General features: G+C 42.8%; 1 protein-coding gene across 3 annotated transcripts in view; it reads right to left on the bottom strand.

Annotated features, from left to right (window-relative positions):
* LOC115608793 (unconventional myosin-X-like) overlaps window positions 1-26,861 on the bottom strand; it is a 94,430-nt gene that overhangs the window by 15,206 nt on the left and 52,363 nt on the right. For all 3 annotated transcript variants that reach the window (XM_030488118.1, XM_030488119.1, XM_030488120.1), the window contains exons 22-32: window positions 20,850-20,956; window positions 16,287-16,592; window positions 12,215-12,254; window positions 9,925-10,716; window positions 7,899-8,022; window positions 7,161-7,404; window positions 6,210-6,305; window positions 4,458-4,551; window positions 3,758-3,813; window positions 2,181-2,323; window positions 295-489 (exon numbers count right to left, since the gene is read on the bottom strand). In XM_030488118.1, coding sequence (XP_030343978.1) covers window positions 295-489; window positions 2,181-2,323; window positions 3,758-3,813; window positions 4,458-4,551; window positions 6,210-6,305; window positions 7,161-7,404; window positions 7,899-8,022; window positions 9,925-10,716; window positions 12,215-12,254; window positions 16,287-16,592; window positions 20,850-20,956 — 2,197 coding nt within the window. The remainder of the gene's footprint in view (window positions 1-294; window positions 490-2,180; window positions 2,324-3,757; window positions 3,814-4,457; window positions 4,552-6,209; window positions 6,306-7,160; window positions 7,405-7,898; window positions 8,023-9,924; window positions 10,717-12,214; window positions 12,255-16,286; window positions 16,593-20,849; window positions 20,957-26,861) is intronic.

The raw sequence follows: 26,861 nt of genomic DNA, 5'->3' as shown, positions 1-26,861 counted from the left end.
TTTCCCGATATGGGAAACACTTAGATAAACAGTGACACTACTCAGTGAAAAAACATCAGCACTGTATAACTCCATCAGGTATGAGGGACTTACTGTCACTTGCACACTACTCTCTGGCCATTTGCAAGTCTCTTACAGTTTCTCTGAGGAAAGATGTTTGAAGCCAGACACAAAGTCTCAGATAACATCAAGACCACCTTCTCAACATGACACACCACTACATTCCTGCACTATCCCCTCTTCAGGCAACTCCACTTATGGAAAGTCTGCTTATTACCTCTTTCTTCCTCTTACCTGTGTCTTTGAAGACCCTCTCATCAGGCTGCACTACAGAGCAGAGGCTATTGAGCACAAGTGTGCCAAGCTTGGCAGCTGTGCGCTCAGAAGACTTGTAGTAGTCAAGGGCAGTATTTGTCAGAACAAACCAGCGCTTCTTCATCTTCAGAGAGGACATCTTGTTGTTGCTCTGAACCTCTTTATGAAGCCAGCCTAGCACAAGAATACAAATGTGTCAATGGTTTTACCACCACAGCAATCCTGTCTCTTGCCTGGTGGCTCTCTAACCCTGGGACAAGAATTCCACCCCTCTGCAAAAGGTTCATGCTGGGACCTACCAGCTCTGCTTTACTATGCTTTACTGGCTATAGCAGTATTCTGTACAGTCTCTGTAAGAAAGCGGCCCAGAATTTTTCACTGAGCTGTTCCATCCTTCAGCTCTATGTATTTTTTTGTTAATGATCTGTGGTTTAGTTTGCCATCACCATGAGGGCATCCTCTATTGAGAATGCTTCCTTCACAAACATGTGAATAAATACTTTACAATTAATTTCTCCAAAGAGACACCGAATGCTTATCCAAACCTCAATGAAAGAGATTTGGTGATACATGCATCTCTTCCTCCCATGGTCAGGAAAAATAAATCTTCTCTCATTTTACATTCAATACTATAAAAGAAAACATGCCAGTCTGAGTTGTGAAAGCTGTCAAAAAGACAATTTTCTATTCAGAGCTGTAAAAAGTAATGTCCATCCACAAGGCAAAAGTTCAAAGAATGTGGGACTGAGCCCAGAGGTTCTATAAAAAGAAAAGATAAAGAGACAGACCTTCCCAAACATATGCCCTCATGGCTACACCACTGTCACACAGACATCTTACTATGAAGTGCGGAGCATACACTGACTTTGCAAAGCAGCATTCCTTTTTCTCTTTAACTAATGAACAATATAAGATAAAAGAAACTGTTGCCTTGCAATTAAGTATTTTAAATTTAAGGTACTCAAACTGTTGTTTGATAATCTGCTTTATATCATTCAATTTCCTTGAAATATTTATGACTAGGATAGAAGGCTTATGCCACTTCTGGTGACACTTTTCTTCCTGTCCTCCTGCCTTGCCATGAGCACTCTTGAACCTTTATTCATCACAGATACTTTCTGGAAGGTGTAAGGCAATTTGCTCATGCTCCTCCTTTCCACAGATGGGATCAGGAGTGTCTTCATACCTTTAAGACCATATGATGGGCTGAAAGTACTAAGGGAATTTAAAAATATTTGAGACAAATGGGGTAATATTTGTAATATGTGTGATCACTACTCATGCATCAGTTCCTCCATCACCACCTAAGCTCTAACTAGAGACGTAATTTAAATCTTTTGCTCAGCCTCAGAGAATTATTTCCATCTCACTATGTCCACCCTAATCAGGTTAATTTGTTTGGCTGAGGACAGCAGCAATCCCACGAAGATCTCTCTCCCTCCCTCTCTACATGACAGGTGTCAGAAGGACCAGAGCTTTCTGAAAACAAAAGCTGCAGTGTCATGTCATAGTCAGTCTAAGCCAGCTGCTCCTAAACAGTAGCCATGCTCCCTTCCTATTCCCTGACGGCATTTGCTGGACATGTTGAAACAAGCTACAGAACTAACATCCAAAAACTAAACATATAAAGAAGTACTTATTTTTTTCCATCTTTAGCTTTTTGAAACCACCTGACAGGGAATCATATAAGAGTCAGTGCCAGCACAACCCAGGACGTGACAAGCAGCAGGCAGAAAGGTGAGAAGGGGCAGAGAATGATTGGTTTTGGGGAGCAGTTAGATGGGATTATCTGCAATCAAATCTCCCCTCAGATCATAAATGGAAGACTAGTTTCACGTGTCATAATCACATGCATTTCCTTTTACCTCTCACAAGGAATTCTTGGCCATCAACCTTAGATTCGCCTTTTGGTTTCTGCAGCAGGGAGATCCAGTGATGCATCTCCTCAGGGGTGTCGCTGTTGCAGTGAATCACTCGATTTGCTGTGATGATCACAAAAGAATTTGGTCTGCCAGAAAATAAAAGCACTGAAATTGGTTGTAACCATACAAATATCTCAACTCATAGCACACCCAAAGCCATGTTCTCTTCCTTCCCATATACAATGCAGAAAGAGTCTCTGAATACAAACTACAGAAGAGTGTAGAAAAACTTCAGAGCATCTCCTGTGCAGCTGGTCTGCAAACTGATGAATTCAGAGACCAGATAAATGGAATTAAACATCTTTCAAAAGCTATTTCTGAAGACTAGAAAACATTAATCATCAGTTAATGACCAGCTGTAAAACGTCCTGGGTTCAGAGGCAGAGGACTTTGTCCTATCCTCCAATCGCACGGAACTAGTGTTAGTACCACTAGACTGAGCTAGTACAGCCATTATCCTCATAGTTATTAAAACCGAGCATGCAGTAGCAAACATAGGTCCCAGCAGGGTCCTAAGCTAAAATGGGTTTGTGACTGGTTTTTAAGAGTATGAGCTGATCCTGAAAAAACAGAGGAAAAAACATTATGTTGCTCCTAGATATCCTTCTCTTGCAACAGACAAATGTGTCCTCCCAAAAGAACATTCACAATTCTGCACAGAATTGATGCTCTACAGGAAAATGGAAAAATAAAAATATGACCAGTTCCAAGAGGATAGACTCAAAGCTTTGAAAGGAAACACAGATTTCTGTTCAACTTACTATTTGTGCCTGGTTTTTTTCACTGGTACACAGATTAACTATGAGGAAGCCATGCTGAGAACTGGCTAAAACATTTTGATCAATGAAATCCTAAATTTGCTAACAAGATATGCATTTCCTAAACTAGTAACCCCAAAGTCTTGGCAACTTGTGTGACAAAAAAGCAGACCACAGAGGTAAATAATAGCTAACATTTTACTTCAGTACTGTAGTAAGAATCTTTGCCCTGGCTGAATCTGTTAACACTGTGGGAAATAATTAAATGTTAATGTAAGTGATATGAAATGTCTCTTCTCTGAAACTAACCAATCTGTGAACTAAAGGTCTGGGGTCTGTTGCACTGCAAAGATTTCAAGAAGAGTAGAGATTTCTCAGTTCATCCATTATTTTCCACAATGGTGTTTCCGCAAAATTTACAACAAAATTACTCTGTTAAAAAACTGGAAGTGCTGCTTTTGCTGGACATTTTTGTTCAGTGTTAGTAATAGGTAAGACTATAATTTCTTGACATTGAGATTATGCTGTTTCCACTTTTAAGAGGAAAAGGAGATCATTTTCACTCAAAGAAAATATATGTGGTGTGAACTTCATGCCTGTGAAATGACACAGCTTGAAACAAGCTAGACTTCAGTTATGTTTATGTGGAGAAAAATTCTCATGAATTTAAACAAATTCAAACCCCAAATAAAATCTGGACCTATCCACAAAAATATGTTAGAGAGTTTCTGATCTAAGAGATGGTCAGGTTGCTGTACCTACCTATCAGGACTGTCTGAGGCACAGACAGAGTCAATGAGACCAACATCCAGGGTTCCCTGTACAGTGAGAAAGACATAGAGAACAGGACTTGCTTGCATCTTAAATCACAGACATTCTCCTTCATGAATGGGATTGGAACTGAAAATATTCTCCTGAATTCCAATAGCTTGAGTAGAAATGAACATGAGAGAAAGGCACGAGTGAGTCATCTTTGCTCCCTAAACAGCATGAGATGTGCAAGGGCTCCACGGGACTGGAGGAAAAAGAGCTATAAATTTCCAAAAAGTATTATGAAGGTCTGAAATAACCTTCGCTGGTATCTCAGTACTGGCAAAACACATAAATACATTGTTCTTCCCAACTGTGTATCTTCTGTCTGGAGTAACTGTGACCCAGACAGAAGTCCCAGACTAGTCCCATAATCCCATCAAAAGGCACTTTATCTGCATAAGGCAGCCCCAATCTTTCCCTCAAACCAAAGACAGCCATTAGTGATCAAGCTGAGCCACTCTCCACAACCACCATGTTCCCCACTGCTTACCCTTTGTTCTATCATCTTTGTTGTTTCTTTATAATAATTGTCCAACTTTGTTACACTGCTGCTGAACTACAGCACTGCATGTGCTGGAAAAACATGCACAAAATAGTTAAATACAGAGGGCTCTAAGCATGCCCACAGACTGGTTGCACAGTAACTCACCACAGCATTTTTTGGATTGGCCTGTTCATCTTGCATTTCCCTCAGCTGCTGCGCTGTAGCACTGTGTACTCGGCTCAGGACGTTAAACCAACCACTGGCAATTGAAACAGACTCAAAGTTAAGATTTGAGTAGTGAAACTGGTTCTAGAATATGATCAAGGAACCTGGAGAGCTGCCAGTGGGAAAATTTCTTCATTCACAATTTCCTGAGGACTATGCTACAAAACATCTCTTGGGCTGATCATACCAGATTCTAATGTCTTCCTTCCTCCCTATTTATCCATGAAAATTCTGTGCACATTCTCCAACCCACTGACAGCTGCTCCCACAAAATCCAGTTTTCTACTTGCTATTCAAGAAACTGTAAGCAGGCAATGGCTTTACATGAGCACATGTCGGCAGACTGAGAAGAGCATACAGCAGTTGTAAAGCAGTCAGGGTCAGTTAGGAATCTTCCTGGACTAGAGTCCTAGGGACGGCTGGGAGCCTTTCTAAGTAGTGTCTCTCTGATCTGCTCATAAACTCAAAAGTCATATGGCTGTCAATCATGGGGGGTTTATAAGTTAATTCGGAGTTAAATTGTTTGGCTGTGAAAGGGCTTCTCATTACAGACATATCTCGAGGCTAATCTCTGTTACAGAACAAGTAGATTCTTATCTGCAGCTTCCAATGATATCGGCAAACATCTAGACTCCATGGAGGATTCTCAAATTGGATACTCTATTAGATCTGCTAATCTTGCTAGTGCAAGTGTTGGTGCTTTCTTGTCCCTCAGAACAGAGACTGCTATGGCATTGACAGAGGCCACATTTGTTTTAAACTTCTCCTAGCAATTCTGCAATGTTATCTTAGGGCATGCCCATTCCTTTTCCTTCCAGTTGTGGAAGTTCTGGGTTCAGCAGTCACTGTTTTTTCAGCTACTGCCCTTTGAATTTGCTTGTTTCTTGTTCATGTGGCTGTTCTTTAGTCTATTTCTGTTAGTGTCTAAACACCTTCCCCCATACTCTTCCTACATCCAAACGAAATAACAACAGACCCTAAATAACTTCACAGAATCAGATTAAAAAGTAGATCAGCGAAGCAGTTACACTGGCTGGGCTGACAGAGCAGAAGCCTTGGTAGAAGTGGGAGAAGTGGGAAGGCATGAGCAGCTATGGACAGTAACCTCTTAACTTGGCTTTGCATAGGCAGAATAGGTGGTCCAACCTGCCCTTAAATGACTGATCCCCACTGCCTGGCCAGGACGCCAAGAAGGAAGGACATGAGTCACTTGTTTGCTTTGCACTGGGAAAATTTTATCAGATGACACTACAGACTCTGATAAGCTGCAGCCTTTTCTCTGTCTCCTGGATAAAACCCAGCTGCTCCCGCAATCATTTACAGACAACATGAATAGACTTTTTGTTTGATTCAAGATTCCATTTAATAAATAAATCAGCTATTAGATGTTCCAGTTTATATTAAAGTTTTGTGTGTCTCCTGAAGTAACCCTTGAATTCAGCATGCTCACAACCATATAAGAAGGTGGAAGTCCTCTAACTGACTGATAGGCTGAACCACCATCTCAGAAGCTGCAACAGGGAGTCCCCAAAATAGGTGTCTTACCTCCCAGTAAGCATAAAATGACACTCATGAATGAATCCCCTCTTTTCTCCAGCAAAGGGGAAATGATTATATTTCCCAGGCTGTCCCATGAATAGTTGGGTCAGACTCGCACTGAATGAACAAACCTAACAGAACTCCCTCTTGTACCTGGCATCTTCTGGTGACTCTGCAACAATGTGATAAACTCTGTCTTCTGTCACAATGTCCAAGGCATTCTCCTTTTCATGAATGTCCACAATCTCCCTGGAACACAGCAAATCACAAGAGACAAAACTGAAAACCTTTCACAGGCATGAATTCCATCTGGCCAACTTTTGTTTCCACATCGTACCATTCAACATAGAGAAGGGAAAGCACTGGTTCAGATGGCTTATAACTCCGTCAGAAATACAACATTCTTCCAACGCACATTATGGCTTTTAGAATCTCCTTATAAAGATTTCTGCTGTTAATCTACTACAAAAGCAAAACTTAAGGTGTTAAATGGATTTTCTTCAAGACACCAGCAGACTACATGATTACATGGAAGAAGAGATAACAGGGAGGTTGACAGAGAGGCTGTTTACAAAGTGGGGTGTGCCACTCTTTTTGGCACTTTACAGGTCCACATAATGCTAACAGATGACTAGTCTCTTCTCTCCTATGGCAGGAACTGAGGAATTGGCTAAGGCAGCAAAAAGAGCATCCAGGACTCAGGAAAAAGCATAGTACATGCTGCCAAATTCAGATCCCGCTATGAGCTTCATATCACCTCTGTGAATGCCTGGAGAAGCCAGGCAACAGATGGAGTCAGGGTAGGGGAGAATGCATGGGGTATGTATGTACTTAATTAGCCCCTCCTGTTCTGGCTCCATCCATGGCTTGGAAAGAGCTTCTGCCGAATTATGAAATGCAAGACTGGAAAAAGAACTATCAAGTAATTCCAGACTCCCTCCAGAATAAAACTACAAGTTCTAATTCTCTTTTCCTTCCCTTATGTTTCTGATTCTCCTCGCCCTATGGGAAATACATAGGCTGATGAACTGGCAGCACTGAACACTTCATTATTAATTTAGAGAGTGAATATTGGGGATCACAAGGATTTATTTCTTCACTCACTTTGCCCTTCTGATATCAATTGTCCCCTTCAGCTTTTCTTCGCTATCATTCTCAAAGTACATCAGCTTGGATTCTCGAAGCACAAACCAACGACGTTTCCAGTTGCGGCGTGAAAGTGTTGACATTCCTCCACCTTTTTTATACAGCCAGCCCGACTTCAGTGCCTCTTGCTTGGTGCGGAACCACATGAAGGCCTCATTCTTCAGAACACACCAGCGCCGCCTCCATGGGTTCATGAGACCTCCTAAAAAGCAAGGAAGCAAGATTTCATCAGACATGCAACAAGGGCTACGTTTCCATTCTGACCATGCTTCTTCGGTACTTAGTAGGAACTTCAGTTCCTACATGAAACAAAGGAGCTGAAGGAGGGAAATAAGGTTATGCTTAAGTTTGGACAGAGAAAAAACAGAACAAACTAGTGAAACAAACACAAAACATAGAAATATATGCACCACTCAAATATTTTTATACTGTCTTCAGTTTTGTAGCTCAGAATGAGTCATACCAAGTGCCCATACCAAGTGGGCACAATTAGGTCCCAGTGGCAAAGAAAACCAGTCTAATTCCCTGACATCCGCCTCCTAGTTGTTTGATTTGCTTGCATTAAATAAAAGAAGGGGAAAAGAAGAGATTAAACAGAGAATTAAGAGCAGATGAAGATGATGATTCTGGAGAAACAGAAGAAGGAAGTGGGCTTCCTGGATTCCATCCTTCCACAGTTTTGGCTAAAGCACTTACCTTTCATGTAGAGATAGCTGTGAAAATAAGGTGGTCCTGTGCCATTGAAGAGAGTGACTCGTCCATTACAAAATTCTTCATCTGTATCAATGTAAACATCCACCTCTTCTTCACTCTCCAGAAACTAAAAACAAAATAAGAAATACAGGCTACTTGGGTTCTCCTGATTGCAGAAGGACTGGTGCAAATTAACAAGGTTAGAGAAGTCACATGATCAGAAGGTGCAAAATTACACATACTCCCTTTACAAAAAAAGCAATACAGTAAAACTAGAGGCTTGACAGCTTACCCATTAATGCCTAAAGCAAGAGTCTCCAGAGCATGGAATTTCCATACCAGAAAGGAAAATGACATTTGGCAGTGGACATGGCTAGAAAACTCAGTTACTTGCAGTAACAAACTTTCCTGTTTCAAGGCAAAGCCCACAGTCCAAAGATCTAAATTACTGAAATAATATCACAGTATTTACTCATCCCTGTTCTCCAACTAGATAACGGCCCTCAACCGTAACTATGTACTTTACACACGAAAGCCCAAATTACCCTATCATTTTCTTTACCTTAAATACAACTTCATTTGATTGGCTTTATTAATTTATTACTAATAAAGGCAGCTCTTTAGACAGACCTTTTCCTTCCTCAAATGCATGTTGCTTCTTCTCACGTTTTCCTTCTGTCCTCTCTCTGTGACCCTGAAAAGTGCTACTCTTTTGTCTCATTCCTGTTCCACTCATTAATTCTCCCTCTCTTGCAATTAAGTTTCAAAAAGCAAGTACTCTTGGACCAGCAGCTACTGATGGGATCTTGACACAGCTGCAGTTATGTCTCCTATGGCTCATGCCATGACATAGTATCAGATGGATTTTTCATGGGTCTTACTCACTGTGGAGCCCAATAAAACCCTCCATTTCTTATGGTGGAAACTGGTCTAGGCTGTGACACGATTCATTACTTGAAGATTACGTGACAGTGATCTGTAAGTACCTGCCCACAGAGAAGGTACCTTTACTCAAGCAGATCACATCATAAAAAATTCTGATGGCTGGCAGCTGACATTAGGGAAATGCAAGCAGGATAAATCAGGCAACTTTTTAAGAGAGGTCACAGTCTGCCATTGGAAAAGAATAGCAAAGGAAGTAAACTGAATTCCTTAAATATCAATCAATCAATCCTTTTCTAAAGATATTTTGTAGATCAAAGCTCTATTCTCAGAGACATAATTTATCTGAAGTATTTTATGGCTGTCTTTGGCTTAACACCTGAACTCCTCACAATCTTATGTGCGCTTATCTGACATCCGGTTCTATAAGGGGACTTATCATTGCATTATTAAGCAACTAGCTTCAGGGTACTCAGGAAGACCAGAGCCTAGTATGGGATCTAAACTGAGATGCACCAAGTGTAAGGCTAATAGCCCAGCTTGACTACCATGTCACTGTCCCTGTGGTAGGAATGAAAAGGTTCAGTCTTGGTTATGTGCACTGGGACCTAGCCTGGATCAGCACAGCAATTTCTTGTAGCCTTAGAATAGCTTATCTAGTACACAGTAGGTGAAAATAAACCCTTCACTCCGAACAGTAACAGGACTAGAAAAAGAGAAGCTTTAGTGACAGAAACAAATCAAACCCCAGCCCTTCCCACTTCCTCTTGTGACTGTCCACTGAAAGCTCAGGCTACTTCTGTGAAATCTCTCTAAGGCAGAACACATACCTACAAGAAACAAGAAAGTTGCCCACTTTCAGTCTTCCTAAAGGGTGTTAGGTTAATATAAGGTGATGGAAGCAATCTAAAATAGTCTAGGGACATACATGCTTCTGTACCAGTAGACACTGGACAATCACAAGCCCTCTGGCCTTCAGCCTACCTATGACTCTTCCCTTTTTTTCAAGGTGATTATTGATGTAAGAGAGAGTTATACGTTAGTAATAACACCCAGAGCAAGCAGACACAGAGTAAGAAGACAAGGATGTTAAAAATACCAACAAAGTTACACTAATGTCTGGAAAAGTAAAGGGAGAGCATCTTACCGAGTCCAGGCTGCCACGGTTGGAGTCCAGGCTGGTACCATGGGAGTGTCTCAGACCTTCTTCACCATTCAGAGGCTCAGCTGAGGTGCTACCTGCATCTCCACAGCCATCAAATTCCTCATGGTCATAGTCAGACTCCACATCCGGGGGGGAAGTGTAAATCGGCTCTCCCACCTCTCTACTGTTACTCCTCTGTGTATCTGAGACAGTGCTGTAAATGCTTTCTGCTGGGTCAGATAGAGCCCTCTGCTCCTTGAGGCTAGTGGATCTTTCCACAGGTTGTTCTGGAGCAGGAACTACCTCTCCAACTTCGCTATGGAGAAGTGAAAGGCTTGTGTCTGCGACTTCCTCTGAGTAGTTATTGCTGTTTCTTGTGCCATGCTGGTTCAAGACTACCAAACTGGAAGTTGGCCGTCCTTCGTCATCAGCATGAAAACCCTCATCCACTTCTTCTTCAGCCAGTGGTGCCACCAGGCTGCAGTCAATGTTTAGTGTCCCCTCACTAGAAAGTGAGCGCTCTAAGTTCTGCACACTTTCATCCAGATTGCCAAAATCCAGCAGCTCCAAGAACTCCTGGGCAACCCTAGATGCCTCCTTTTCCAACCTCTGGATCTCTTCTTCTCGCTGCCGATTGATTTCATTCCTGGTGTTTTCACAGATGATAGACATGTGATCCTCCTTCTGTTGCTGCAACTTCTCAATCTCCTTCTCCAGTCTTAAGATCTCCTCCATCTGACGTCTCTCCTCTTCTTGCAGGGGAATATCTACCTCCTCAGTCTTTACTGCCTCCACCTTAAAGAATTTATATAACAGTGTTAAAGGAGTTTCTTCAACTTATATGTGTTCTTTGCCTGGACCTTTCATTCCTCATATCTCCTTGCTTGCCTTGTACTTCCCATCTGCAAAAAGATGACTCTAAGCATCCTGCAATCATCCATGGTATAAATGCTAAAAGTAGAACTAATGGATTTTCAGGTACCTCCTTTTTTTCCAGGAGCCTACCTCCTTTCTGAATCATACAAATAAGCTCACTGGGATCAGTGAATTTTTAGAAAAGCCCCTCTGCCTGCTGCTCATATTACAGCCCTTTGTACATTACAATTTGGGTAAAAGCATTCTGAAAGTCCATCATCTCTTTTTGAACTCTCACACACATAAAGGAGCAATATGAACGCATATATGCAGAGCCTGCTTAAGAGCTGAAGATTTCCTGGAAATTCATTGGAAGATTTGGGGATTTCCTTGCTTCCCAAGCTGAGGGTCTGACCATCAGAATCTAGGTCTGGAAGGGATATCTGCAATGAAGCAGGACTACATCCATTCCAATCCCACCCCACCAAAACTCCACCCGGCATTTCTTGGCATTCTTTAGCATCACTGGATGGATGATGACTGGCTGCTGAAGACTCAGTCTTCCTCTGTTCTCCATAACTGAAGTAACAGGAAATTTCTAGCAAGTACACAGTAATTAGAAGACGGAAGATAGATACTGGTAACTTTCACTGACGTTTAGCTGTAAGATAAAGCCATCCTCCCCTCCACGGAGGATGTTGAAAACACACACACACAAGAAAAAGCAAAAACAAATTCCAAAAGGATTTCATGTACTTCCTGACTGGAGTATGATGATGCAGCCAATGGACTGGCCCATTTAAGCTACAATCCTTGCTTTCTTTAGTTATCCTGTTGCTTGCTCTCTGCTTGACTCTTACTTGTGGACAAATGCATTTCTACAGTCTAACCTGTCATCTCTCCAGATCAGAGCTGGCCTAAAACTGAGGAACAAGTGGTTTGGGACAAGAAGTAAGAAGATACACAGCTGTTTTCACACACCTCAGGGTAGGTGGTGTGGACTTTGATATATCAAGTACCAACAATTAGATCAGTTACAAGGCGTTTATTTTAGCCATGGCAGCAGCCGGCTGCACTCTTATTTTGGCTGTTACAGGCAACAATCCAGCAAAACAGATTGTGTCACAGTTTAGCACATCACAAGGTCAAGTAATAACCTCAAGCAGTAGAGAGAAATAAGGATGCTGTGTGTTCAATACAGAAATTTTCAAATAGGAACTATGCAGGGTGGTACATAAGCCTTGAAAAAAACACTACCTTGTTAAGTCTATGCTCCTCTGCCAAAGCCAAACACCTGCAGGTTTTGAATGAACAAAGCCAATTTCTTAAATAGTGTTGGCGCAATAAAAATATTAGCTCCAGTCAAAGTCTAATCAATGAGGGACTCTTCACAGATACTCAACAGAAAACATATGAAAATAATAACTCTTAAACTTACCTGAGCCACTTGGCGTAGCAGATTCAGTTGCTCCTTTTCTCTATTAAGAAACAAGACACAACAGTCAAGAGATAAACCCAATCCTCCTACATAAGGCTTTCAGAATTACATGGACATATCATCCCTCCACGGGTAAGGTTAAAATAAGGCACCTGTGGTAAGACTGATTTAAAAGCTTTTGTAATTTAGTAAAAATCCAATTCTCTGTGGTTGGCATGACCTTTGTGGATACAACAGATTTCCTCCACACACTTAACTTTCAGACCAATCAGGAAACAGGATTAGTTGGAACACACTCGGAAGGACATTGGAAACAGACAGGAAGACAGATCAGTTAGACTCATGATAAATGTAAACAGAATCTTCTGAAGTACTACAGATCCATGGATATTAAATTAGACTGTACCTCCATGACTGACAGATACCAGGAAACTGTGCGTGTTTGGTTTTTTTAAAAACAGAATAATTGTAATACCAGAAAGGAATATGTGTTTTGTTTGGCTTTTACTTTGTATTCTGAAGACCTGGGTGCTCCATTTTGCGTAACTTCTCAGTGGCATGCAAAAACTAGTTTACTAGTAAGGGCTGTAAGAGTCAGTTTGTTGGTAAACATGAGTAGAGGAAAAAACTATCTCACGGTGCTACATCTCCACCCAGATCAAAAAGGTTGTACTTCAAGAGAAAGCTGCCACTATTATGGCCAGTTTCTCCACAGTGAGCATGCTACAAGCAACTGAACCAGCAGAAAATGCCAGAGCCATGCACAGGGAGCAGGGATAGCATGTGGCTGGATGGAAGAGTCTGCCTCTAGTAACCACTGTGCAGCTGAATTCAGACTGACAGTGGGAACTTTCACATCTATAATCCGACCCCAAGCAGAACAGGAGGGCAACAATATTTATTTCCCAGGGCCTTCAGCTTTCCCAGTCAAACCCTAAATTGCAGCTGCAAGTCACAAAGTCCTTAAAGCTCTCGCTCTTGCGCTCTTCCTCTTAAAAAAAAAAAAATTCCAGGAAATGTTTATAAATGAAAGCTGACATAAGTGAGATCCAGATGGTTCCAACTCTACTGAAAGATCTCTAAGAGTAGTCATGGGTTAAACAATTGCCTTAAATGATAAGGCAGAGAAGTAGAGCCATTTTAAAACAAATCAAGAATACCACTTACAATCTATACACTAATTCCTGCAACTGTTCCTCACATTTTTTAGACCTCTGATATTTCTTGCTGCTTTCCATCCATCTCCAATTGATCTACACTCTTCCTGAAATGTGATACCCAAAACTAAGGACAGTACTCCAACTGAAGCCTTACGAGTGCCAAGCGGCACAGAAGAATCACCCCCACATCTTACAGAAATGATCCTGTTTATAGACACCACTTGCTTTCTCCTCTCACACAGCATGACACTGGAAACATACTCAACTTAGCCTCCAGATCTTCTCCTGTAGTTGAAGTAGGCATTCCTTTTCCTCTCTCTGTGTATTTAATTATTCCTAACTGTAAATCGGCATATGTCTGTACTGAAAGTTACCCTGTGTTTTCCAGACCCTTTCTTCAATTTGCCAGAATTATTCAAATTGTAATCTTGTCTAGTTTTATACTTACAGCCCCCCAACAGATGGTTTTATCTGCAGATTTAATAAGGGTATTCGTATTTCCTCATCCAACTTATTATGAAAACATTGCACTAGTACCATACCCAGCTCAAACCATGGAAGAATCCCACTCAAGAGTTCTCTCCTATTTAACAAAAGCCTACTATTGTTTCCTAATTAAAATGCAATGGGTTGGAACTAGATGATCTTAAGGTCCTTGCCAACCCTAACCATTCTATGATTCTATGAATACAATGCAGTAAAAACACAAATCCTAGTCTTGCTTCATGTATTTTTTTTCCAAACCACATTCGTTATAGTGTCTTAGAGCATTGTCATAACATGCCAAAGACCCTATGTACTCAAAATCAAGTTATCTACCCTGTATGGCTTTTCCCTATCCAGAGGGCATGTCATAAGCTATCACAGGAGGAAACAGGTAACTTAATGCTGTTTGTTCTTCAGAAATGCACGTTAGCTCTTAACTCCTTTATCAAGCATTTACCACTGTTTATTTGTTTCAGTATCTTCCTGAAACTGAGGTTAGGCTGACTGGTCCAAAATTCACTCATTCTTCCTTTTCCCATTTTAAATGGGGTTTGGAATTTTCCCATTTTATGGAAATTCCACTGATACCCACAAAGGAGGAAAAAGAGAATAAAATAGAACTGCTTCAGCTCGTTCCCAAAGTACCCAAACATTGATTTCACTAAGTCTGGATGAATTCTTTGTAATCCGATTTATCTGAGCATTCTCTAACCTTTTATTTTCCTACTAGGTTCTCAATTCACATCTGTGCTAACTGTATTGTGTCCAACAGTTAAGCCTTCTGGGGAAGATGAATAAAAATAGTGTAAAGTACCTCAGCTTTCTCAACATTATAATTTTTCATTCCTGTTGAACAGTAGACCAAATTGCTCCATATCTCCCTAAGTGTATGCACAATAACTGCATGCCAACTTTTAGTTTGTTACAATTCATGCTGCATCTTGGGCCTTCTACTTCTCTCTCTGTGTGTGCTGGGTTTTTTTGCTTGTTCTCAGTAGATTAGCCAATTTGCAATTTCTGTGGACTTCCACTTCATTTTTGAGGTCCCATGGAAGTTCAGGATTTAGTGAAGGTGGTCTGCTAGTAGCTTTTTGGCTACCCACTCTGAATGAAGCCATTTGACTTCCCAAGTAGAAAATGAAATCAAAATGAGCAGTTCACCCAATTCCTAGAAACACTGACACTTCTTTACAATGATGCTGAGTTCATCAAAGCTTTCATGGGCTGGGAACCAAAGTGCAGGGACAGAAACACACTAGACAATAAGCTAAATAGGTCCTTTTATCTAGGTAGGGACAGGTCCTACATAGTACAATGAGGACTTTAGACCCAAGAGAGCGTCTGTAGTATGTGATATTTGCAAACTAGTTATAACATTCTGAACTTGCACAGCTGTTGTTGAAAATTGACATATGATAAAATGAAGCCTTCAGTGTTGTTCAACAAATCCCTTGACTGGTGTCACTGACTCCATCTCTTGTCCCAGCAGATACACCACCCTACTATCTCCAGCGAAACTGCAAGCAATCTCTTTTTCTTGTGACATGATTCTAACCTTAGAATTTTCTGATGCTTGTCACACATCTTAAGTCTGCCAAGATCCAACATCAGGACAAGTATGTTACAAAAGCCTATAAAAAACATAACCAACTATTTATGAAAAACTTAAAATGTCACAGGATTATTTGTTCAAAAACTTATGTAATAATCTCGTAGTTGAAGTTTTATGCTTCTTAAAACAAAAGAATATCAAAAGAGACACCCAGTTTGGGCAGGATGTAGGTAACGACAGAGTGAACAGCAAATGATACATGAAGTGCAGGATTCTCAATAGGTGTACTGTCACTGCTCACAGATTGCCTCTCTTTGTCACATTAGCTTTTCCTTTCTCCTTCTGATCTCTTGACACATCCATATTCCTGATGAGAGATGATACACAGCAGCAGAACAGTGAGAGCATGTGTATTCTCGTGAGTGTAAGAACAGCAGTAGCAGCAGAGGTACACTGCCCATCTTGCTCTCTGACCCATCTTACTGGACACACCAAGACCCATGATACTGGTATCTTCTCATACTGCTAATCCTTCCAGATTTTGGAAGACTGCATAAATCTTCCTTTACCACTACAAAAGCAATGAGAAAATTATGCATCTCTGCCCAATCAGTGAAACTTTCATGTACTTTCCAAAGCAGAAAATCAGGTAGATTCCAAAGGGAAAAATGCACTGCAATTTGATTTCGTAAAGGAAGCAGTGCACTCCTTTTCTACACTGCTTTTCTATTCTAAACTTCCTACAAGCCCACCCCAACTCTGCCCCCTGGCATTGGGCCACTGTCTCATGCAATTGCTGTTCCAGTGTCACCAGACCCGCTTGTACACCTCCCTTAGTGCTAGGGAATTGTAAGTGCAAGATACCATCTTGTACCTTTCCTTCACCTCTTCCTCTTCCTGTTTCCTCCTACGCTCCTCCTCTTCTTGCCATTGTCTTTCCTCTTCCTTTCTTCTGATCTGTTCTTCCTCTTCTTGCCTCCTTCTCTCCTCTACTTCCTGCTTCCGCCTGAGTTCCTGCTGCAGCAGGTGCTGGTAGAGGCTGCGAGCCAGGCGGCCACGCCAGTGCTTCTGCAGGGTGACTGCAGAGGCCTTCAGTCGCAGCAGGCTCTTCTTCCAGAAGTATGCTCGGTAGTTCTTTTGGATTATAACAACACTGGCTAGCACCTTCTGATACTTCTTCCTGAAAACAGAACCAGACACTTAATGTGCCATGAAGTAATACATGCTTTGCATTTCTCATGCCCTAGTATATCGATCAATCTTACCATGTACACAGAAAAATTAATTTCGAAAAACAGTCTTCAGAAATGACACAATTTCTGTTCCTCTACTGACATTACCCTCAAATCATATCCTCCTCACTGTTCTGACTCCTGTATCTACCACTGGTTTGTTACCATGGGCACCTACTTTTGTGCAGATCCTCAGAGGATAAGGGATAGGTATTTAGCACATGAAAAGAGGAGGTCCACTGGTTCAAAGTCTCCTTGCATTGCACATACACACATTCACTGTGCAATTAGCATAATCACTCAGTGTGAATTTATTGTAATAAAAGCATCTAAATGGCCTTACTGTATGAGAACCAAGTTCCAAACTGACCTATCTTTTCAGTGGCCAAAAGTGAATTACTCTAGGGAAAGCAAAAATGGGGCAAAAATAGATCTAGTCACATTAATCTTGTATTGTTTGGGGGAAAGCACAGCAATACTACAATATTGACTGCTGAATGTAACATTGTAACAGGCTCCCATAAACATATACTTACATTGCACAATATTGTGCTTAAACAATAATGATACTATAATCAAGTCTGCAGCACTTTAAAACCAAAAAACATAGTAAGGCCTTAAAAAAAAAAGAATTATCATTCAGTATTTCTATAGTCTAGCGAAGTTCTAGAAAAGTCAGTTCTTGCCTCTGCATTAGAGACTATTTTTACCAAGGACCTGAAAAAAAAGTCACTGGTAGAAGTTTGTACGTGATACACAAACTAGGCAAATCTCAAAAGAGTTACTATTACACAGTAATCTGGATCAATTTGTAAGCTAGATTCAAGAAAACATTAAACAATCCAAAAGAGCCAAACATAAGGTCTTGTATTGAAGAATCAAAGGCCAAACACACCTGATGTGGGACTATGTTAGAAAGCAGCAAATCAAAAAAAGATTTTGGGGCCACAGATCATCAGATTCCATCACAATGCTATAGAAAAAAAATTATTGGGATTCTTACACTTGCAAGCAGAAATACTGTGTAGAAGGGGACTGCACTGCTACTTTTATCCTGTGTTCAGTGTTAGCACCTCCATTTCAAGAACAATGTTAGACCCTCAAGTGATTTCTGAGGAAGCAGGATGGGAAGCAGAAATTCTGGCTTATAGAAAGAGAGCACTTGCTCCATGACCTTAAGAAAGAGAAAGTTATGGAAATGCTTGATCCCTGTCAAAGTACCCACATTTTTGGGTGCCATATCCATTTATCCAAAAGGGGACATAAGATTTAACTGACCTGAAGCTGAAGTCTGTTCAGCCTGGAAATAAGTGGATATTTTTTAGAAGTAATTGAATGTATCTTAGACACCTTAACATCTTGCTGTAGGAGAATGATCACTGGTACTATTCAAATCAAAACCTTCTTTACTCCAAACCAGGATTTGCAGAGGGAAATGCTATGGGGCTGTTATGCAGGATCTTAGGCCAGCAGGCTACGGTAATCCTGTGAGGTCTTGCAGTCCTAGAAAGCACACTGCTCTCACATATCCTTCCCACAGACCTTCTGCAACCCCCTGAGGAAAAGACACGCCTCAAAATCCTTTTCCTGGCAATCAAACCCCTTTCAAATGGCAACAGGGACCCATGCTGACAGTTTGCCACCTCCCTGCAGATCAGATATGTCAGCCTAGTCAAGAAAATCAGGAGAGGGATGCTAATAGCAGTAGTGCGCAGAGGTCACACTCTTTTCCGTAAGTATTAAGTCAAAGGGAGGAAACGCAGAGAAAAGAAAAGGAAGAGGTGTAAGAAGTGGGAGGTTTTAAATTAATTGCTCTGGGGCTGCAGTCCCCTCACCGCTTCTCCCTCTGTTCTCCCTGTGCCCTGCACATGGGGTGTGAACAGCTGCAGATGCACCCTCTGCCAAGGCAGATGTAAGTGCATCAAAAAGGGTACTCTGACTTTTACAAAATGCATCTGCCAGGAACTCTCTCAAGTGCAACATGTGCCAAGCCCTGCCCAGCTACAGGCCAGCTCCGCCTGCTAATCTGCCAGGCTGAAGTGCCCCCTCATTCCTCATGACTGCAGCCAAGCTTGTGGACGCCCTTCAGCTGGAATTGCTGTACACAGGACGTGAATTTCATTCCCCTTGTGCAGCTTTCCACTCACCCTCTTGCACTGGCCTAGGAAATAATACCTGCAGCCCATGCTGAGGAGTTGGGAGACATCCTGACCATGTATCACAAGAGAAACCAGGATAGCTGCAAGGCTCCTATGCCACATTTGGAATTTAGTTAATTACTCTGTTGATGAGCTGTACTTAGCAGTTATGCCTCCAAGGACTAGAGAACACAGGGCTATGGAGTAACTTCTTACTGTCTTCTTCCCCTGAGCAATAAGATCCTGCAGAATCCAGGGACACAGCCAAATCTGTACATGGATCCTGCAGCTTAGAGTTCCACAGATTAGCTGTAAAAAATGGGACCACTTGAATGGGCTTCATTTTGTTGTCTCACATTTTAGTGATTAGTCAGAGATACTAGGCGGTAGGGAATGAGACAAAGAAAACGTTCTCATCCTTAGGGCTGGTTTTCCAGGCTCACAGAACAAGTTCACAAAGGGGAAGAAACCAGTAAAATCTTTCCTGTGGCATATGTACCCTTCTTCACCAACCTACTTTGCGTGAGACTGAATGAATTTAAATACACTTATCCTTGCGAAACTAACAGAAATGGTATCAAGCTCAAGGCAGCACACCCTGGTACTCCTGACCTCTGCTCAGCTCTGCACAGACCACTCAGCACTCGCCCAGATGAACTCCCTCTTGCTGGACCTTCTCCAAAACAGGTGCAGTGCAACTGGAAACTCTTCACAGAAAAGTTTTCCAGTGTCCATCCCTAGCTCTTTCCTCACTCTCTGCTCTCCTCTCCTGCAAAGTCCAGTTACCTCCAGCTGCTTGTAAGGATTCCCACTCTGGCTGCACAAGTACAGCTTGCTCTTGAAGATGAGACACAGAAAAGCAACGTGTGGGATGAGTAGTTCAGACCTGTGCAGACTGGAGGACCACAAGATTTCTAGCCAAAAGGAACACTGCTGCAACACTGTCTCCATCACAGCCCTGCAAGGCAGCAGCTACCTTCCAAGGAACTCAGAAAAGCAGTAATTCAGTTTGCCTGCAGTCATGTTTCCCAGAAAAATCGATTTTCCTGTGCTAATCCCTACCCCTCTCTCCAAATGCTAGACACAGAGTAAAATAGAGCAGAGGCCCTGACACAAAGAACTTGCAAGCTCATGTACAAACAATAGAGCTAGCTCATTTGTCTTCCTAGAGGGAAATAAACCAATGAATAAAAGCCCCTGAGACCAAATGTGTATTTTGCTGATATTCCACTTTGGCAAGGCAGGGTACAACCTTGCACACATTTCCCAATGCAAAATGAGCTACCTGGTGTAACTGGAGCTGTAAGAAGAGTGCCTGCTGGAAGAGCTCTGCTGGCCAAGGCTTTCACCTCCTCACACCCCTGACTGACAGGTGTCTGGAGCAGAGACCAGCCAGGAAAGAGCATCTTACTGGGATTAAGTGTGCATGCCACAGCCATTAAGAAGTCAGCTGTTACACTGACTGGAGGGGCAGAGGAGGGGCGGTTTGTCTGCAGTTGGTTCTCCCAACCCTCCTCCAGTCAGGTGCAAAAGGGAGCGGCGAGAGGAGATTACTGGTGCAAAGCTGGCCAAAAACCAATTCTGAAGAGTTAATTAAAAAGAGAGGGAGATCACGAGGCAAACAGGCAGGGTGAGGGAAGAGGGTGAGCAAAGGCAGAGCTGCAAGTTGAGGAAGAAGCGATTTGGAGGGGGAGCAGAAACCAAGAGTTGACAGGCATAAGGAAAAGGAGGGGACCCAAAGCATAGCTGGGGCTCAGCCAGGGAAGTCCTGAAGGCAAGGAAAAGGTGTCATCGGAGGCAAGCAATGGGTACAGAGGTCCCTGCAGAAGCCTGCTGAGCAGTGCTGAGGGAGGGTGCAAGCGTGCCCAGAACTGAAGAAGAGGTGTCAAAGGTGCAGAAATGTTTCAGCAGAACTGATGCCGGCAGGGAGGGCAGATATTACAACTCTCCCTTGGAATACTGGAGGAGGAGAAGGGAGGGATGCGAAGGGACTACAGAGCAAAGCGGGGGTTCGGGGCAACCCAGGCACGCAAGCACAGAGATGGTGGGGCAGCCCCCAGCACTGACCTTGCCATGTAGCCCAAGACGTGGGCCCGGATGACTATAGCTGCTTTCCTCAACTCCTCTTCCCGATCCTTCTCCAGCTTCTGCTCAAGAGCTTCCTTCAGGAAAACCTGACGCCACGGGGAGGAGTTTCAGTAAACACAAAGAGAGGAAAGAAGTCAGTCCCCGGGAGAGCCGGGAGATTTCATCCCCGGGTGGCCAGCGCTTAGAGCGCCCCGTGTCCCGGCGCCCGCGCCGCTCGAACGCCTGCCTCGGCGCCTCGCCCAGGCAGTCCGTACGCGGGGCACCGGGAAAAGTTCTGCAGCGACATGAACCAAACTCCGTGCCCAACCCCCACCTCCCTCACGCTGTGGTCAAGACTTAAAAGAGAGAGGGAGGGAGCGGAGGAAGGAGGGAAAGAGGAGGGAGGAGGAGAGCCTGTGCTTGCGCCTGGGATTAACTCTTTCCCAGCTGAGCGCTTTCCCTGCACAGTCCAGTACTTTCCTGCAGCTGGCACTGATACCTACTTGGGTGATTAAATACTTTGCAAAGAAACTCCTCCGCATTTCAAGGAAAGGGAGGAAAATTCAGATTTCTAGACTCCAGGAAGAAATCTTAACAGCAATCCTAATAATGGAAGACAGCTGGAAAGCTAAAAACCCTGTCGAGGTGCAAAGCTGAGTGCACCCTCAGTCCTCTGGAGCTGAAATCCTTCACCAAACTCCAGGAACTCGGAGGTGGAGATGCTTCTTTGCTGAAGAGGCTCAGCAGTGCAACATGCATTAGAGGGAACTAAGCCCCGATGGGAGAGGTCCCCAAGTATTACTGGTTGCACTTCAGTATCCAGTATTTTAATTCTCAACCATCTTCCATCACCAGTATTTCAATCCTCTGCTCAGTGCCAAACGCTTATTTGAGGGATGACGGTGCTATCTTAGAGACAAAAGGACTGAGATACAAGCAAGATAAGGGCATATTTACGGGAATTGTGCTGACATATCTGAGCTACTTTAAATTAGTTGGCTTGCATTATGTTAGCACAGGGTTCAGCACAAATTGCTCAAATGAATGCTTTGTTTTTTGAGATGGACTGCAGCATGCATGGAGCTCCACGGCACTGTGAGTACACTGCTAGCAGTACCCAGCCTAGAATAAGCTGGCTAAGAGTTAGCTATGTCCATACAAGCTGTAGTCAGAGCAACAACTGCCATATGGCCACGCTAGTGTGACCTGCTGCCTGACATTGGCTAAATCACTGCCAGGGCCAGCAGCAGAACGGACTGCATTAGGAAAGTGCTGCCCTCCTTGTTAAAGCACTGCTGTGAACACAGGCTGTGAGCTGACACTCATCAACCTGCAGAACTACATTAATCAGTAAAAATGCCTTACGAATTCATTAGATCCATGTGGCTATGCTGAGAGTCCAGAGGGATGTTCAGAGATTTGAACAGTCATTTAGTCCAGTGCTCTACACAAACTCTCCCCCTCCCCACTTGCCTCCCCTTATGTCTCTGTGTACCTTCCCTTCCATCACTGCTTTTGGCCTCATCACTTATTTAGGCTCTTTTTTTTCCCCCTGCAATGACCACTATGTACTGAAACCTCTCCCTGAGTTATTACCCATAGCCAGTGACTTCCCTGGACTCGAATTTCTCCTGGGAAGCCATTTCCATTAAGATGGCCTTAAGAAATGAGCTGTTTTGTAATGACTAAGTAACCATAGGTAGCCTTAAAAGAAGGTTCATTATCAAGGTACTGCCAACCATGAAGCTGGCATCCTTCCCTGCAAGTTGTACATCCACTCCCTCTGTCAACTCAACAATCTTTTAAAGACTTCTTTCAGGCAGAGATTGCTCTTTCCATTACATTCCAGAACCAAGCAGCAGTCACCCATTTCAAGAATGCAGCCAGCAAAACACTGTCTCAGTCCATTATCTTCATCAAATTGCAAAAATACTCAGTCCATCAGTATTTCCCTAGCAAGCACAGACTTTGCTGTGCCAGTAAGGAGGGGGAAAAAAACCCCTAACTTCAGGGCATGTGGAGTTCAGCAAGACCCAACCTTAACCCCGTAGCCTTTTCTATGCTTGAGAGTGAGGGCTTAACCTAAAATAATAAAATAATACCTAGTTATAAGCTACTGGCATTTTGAGGATTTTTTTCAGACTCCCATATGTGACAAGGAAGAGTAAAATATTCACATCCAGAAATATTTTTGATGCCTTTTGGAAATAACTTGTAAGATGGCCGTTTCTTTGTCATAAATCATACTCACTTTCTGAAAACATGAGATCACTTTCATCTGAGGAAGGAATGATTGAACAAAACATACAAGGTTACTTCTATCATATCTGCTTATATTAGACACTGGCCAAGTTTTAAACCACAGTGCAGCACCAGTGTTCCTCACAACCTCAATGCCTGTAAGCACTATCAGTGCAACAGTGAACATGTGAAGGTTATGTGTAGATATGTGCAGACACAAATGGAACTGTGTGTGCACCCATGTGTTTATAAGTGGGCTCATACGATTCTTGGGGACAACACTGGGAAAAGCAGGAAGTGGGTCACCGTGACCTGGATGCCAAATAGTCTACAGAAATCTCCTCCTTCAAACAGGCCCTGCAAAGCAGCAGGTTGAACTGTGGAAATGAAAGCTTTCAAACAGCAAGGATTACTGTGTTAAACAGCCATAGGAAACCTGTGTCGTGGGTATGAGCAAGTATGGCAGGAGGTCTACGTGCACTGAGGAAAGGGGCACAGAAACTGCTGCTCCATCCCCACTGAAGACAAGGGCACCTTAGCACAAGCTCTTCCATCATCACACTGCTTGTTTGCATCCAAGCCCTCATGTCTGCCATGCCACAGGATAAAACCTGCCTTATATACATTAATACCTCTTATAAACATTAATTTGACAATTGCCAACACAGCAGCTGCTCTATTCTTAATGAAAAACACAAAAGATCATCCTGCCCTTCCTCTTCCATTTCCTTTCCCAAGATTCACAATCCCTTGCACTAATTCACGCAGTCTTTTCCTTCCTCCTCCAAACAATTGCTAAGGATATAATTATCCTTCCATTCATTTTGCAGGAAGTATTCCCCCTTCTATAAGCCTTCACCCACCCCTTATACTTCTTCCTAGGTTACATCCCCATTGGCCTGTCACACCTTTTTCAGTAGCCACTTGTGACTCCGTAAGCCAAGGTTAGTTCTGGGAACTGCTGTCTGGGTACCCAGAGCTGCACCTGTAGCAGCAAGTGGCAGCAAGGACAGAGAGGGGACCTTTTCTCCAGGACAGTGACCTACACTCTGTGCCCCTTAGCTGGTAACTTAACCCTTACCTGAAAGCCTCTGGAAAAGTTAGGGAAAGTTAGGGCTCTTTTGCTTATCAACCTAAGTATTCCAGGCCTGTGATACATAACACCAGTTAAAACATGAATGCAGACAAGGCACTCTGTAAACCAAAACCAAGACACAACAACTTGATGCAGGCAGCAGGGAAGACACTACCAGGAAGCACCACTGTTCTGCATAGCCTCACCCTGGCATCTGCTTTCCTAGGGTCAAGGTTTCTGGGGGCACTGGCACAAAGCAGAGTTGCTTGAGGGGTCTCCAAGGGAGCAATGAAATGGCTTTGCCACCATCTGAGCATGAAAAAGAACGTCAAGCAACTCCTCTGAAGAATGAAATGTTAGGGCAATGGTGACAGCACCTTAGAGCAGCCAGGGGCTGGCCAGCCATTCAGCATGGCAGCAAGGCTGGAACAGGCCAGGACAGCCTTGGAGTGATATATTCTTTAGAATAAATAGAAATGCTCCCCTTTACTAAGACACACATCTCTAATGCAAACTGTGCTGAATATAAAAAAACTTCTATAACCATACAAGATGGCTCAACTGCTTCCCAACTGCTTTCAGTTTTCTTTCTCAGTCATAAAGAAACAGAGATACAAAGACTGCCAACTCTTAATAATTTCTTTCTTCCCACAACATGCACACTCGCACCAACCAGTGCCCTAGCAGAGAGACTGCTGTTTACCAACATGCTGCATACAGCTCTTCAGCCAAGTTTTAGTTTATAGGACACAATTGTTCCAAAAAATTACATTAGAGCACATCAGGTGTTTTGGCAAAATATAAACACCTTTTGTTTGCCACAATTTACCATCTACATTGTTTTCCAAAAGAATTTGTTTGTGCAGGTCAAGGAGTGAGTGAAAACAGACAGATGGACTCAGTCCTTCAGGATGCACAACAGGGACGGAAGAGAAAAGGGATCCTATTGCTGCCAGGGGCTCAAAGCAGCCTGGATTTCCTGCTTGTCGTCAGTCTGTTGTAGTCCCTGGACTCCAGCTACATATCTTATACCTTTTATACTTTAAAAGGTGAATATGTGCACATGAGTTTGGTCCTCACATGTATTTCCCTGCTGCCCTTGTTGTAGCCCAGCAATCTTCCATCTCTTGTCATGCTAGGAAGAAAGCTCAAATTCTGTATTTACCAGCTCTAACCACTACTTTCTAAAGCTCCCCCAGCCCAAGCAAATCTGCAACGTGCACACACTCCACACAGTCTTTAACACTAAAATGCTGTGAGACTGGCAGCCACCCAAGCAGTGTGGGCTATCTAGGGACAAGAATGACTGAAATGGTTCCTGGTTTGGAGGGACCAATGAGAGACACCAGATTCCCAAATCAAAGATTAGGAACACTTTAATCACAGAGTGGAAATACAACTACGCAATAAAACCTTCTTTCTTGAATGTAAGTAGAGGCATGTGAAGGAAGGCCATAGAAACTTCAGGCTAATACATCTCCTCCTCATAGCAAAGGCCAGTGGTTTCCTTGGTTGTCACACAGAGTTCATAGCCCAGACTACCACTGGGCTGCCACCACTCCTCTAAGAAGGCGAGAGAAAGAGCTCGCTCTTTAAGAAACATTGTAGTCTACCCACTCATTAAGAAATGTTTGCTCAAAGTAACAAATATCGTTATCTGATCTCCTGGCAAATCAAATGCGATTATTCCCTAGAATCGCTTCGGTTCCATTGCAACCCTGGAAATACTCTGAACTACTTTTTTGAAGGCTTAACAGCAAAAAGTGCAAGAAAAGTTGCTTTCACGGACCACCCGATGCTCTGGATATGGACTGCATACCCTCTACTTAGAAATGCTGTCTGTAACTGGACACTATCCATCTTGGCATATTCTTTGAAGAATTTACTGGAATATGTGGAAAGTTGTGATAGAGAGTTTCTATTTCTATTTGAAACTGACTCAAAGCTTAAAAAAGTTCAGAATGAAACACCCAGCTCCCTCTCTATTAAATGAAAGATAGTGGTACATTTCCATCTGGATGGCTGGGAAAAAAAACCAAACCAAACCAAACCAAAACAAAACCAAATACTCTAAACAAAAAAAAACCCAACCCACACCCCAAATCCAGACTATATCAGGCAAGAGAGAATTGTTAAACATTCACCAGAGCAGAAATAAAGTCTGAATTCTGCAAGTGATAAGAAGTATTTGGATACCTTTTCCTAGAAAATGTATGCTAGCATCTGGGCTAACTGCACAAACCATCAGCTGAGCTTCCACAGCAGAAAGCTGCCACACATCGGGTGATCTAGCTACCTGTTCACAGTTTAGCTATATACCAAGCAGCATCTCACTGCCTCCTGCAAGAATTTGGGTTAGCCAAGCAAAGCAAAACGTCTGGCACACAAGGCAAGAGTAGTGGCACACATTGCAAATGTATAAAATGAGATCCATGCTTGTCCTCTTTGGATCCTGCAATTGGATCAGACACAACAAAGTCAATCTGACTTGGTCAATGAGAAGAAGTTTAGACAAAATTAAAAAGTCTTTTACATCTCTAGATACATAATCTGAGAAATAGTTGAAATGCTACAGGTTAGTTGCATAGCCCAATGTATTTAAAGGGTCATCACTACTTTGCCCTTTTTACTGGCTTGAATCTCACCAGATGCAATTGCATACCCTTGCCCCTGGAATAAAGTCATACCCCACCCCA

The sequence above is a fragment of the Strigops habroptila genome, chromosome 5 (assembly GCF_004027225.2).
Source record: "Strigops habroptila isolate Jane chromosome 5, bStrHab1.2.pri, whole genome shotgun sequence".
Classification (NCBI taxonomy): Eukaryota; Metazoa; Chordata; class Aves; order Psittaciformes; family Psittacidae; genus Strigops; species Strigops habroptila.
This window is presented reverse-complemented; position numbering and strand designations above follow the sequence as displayed.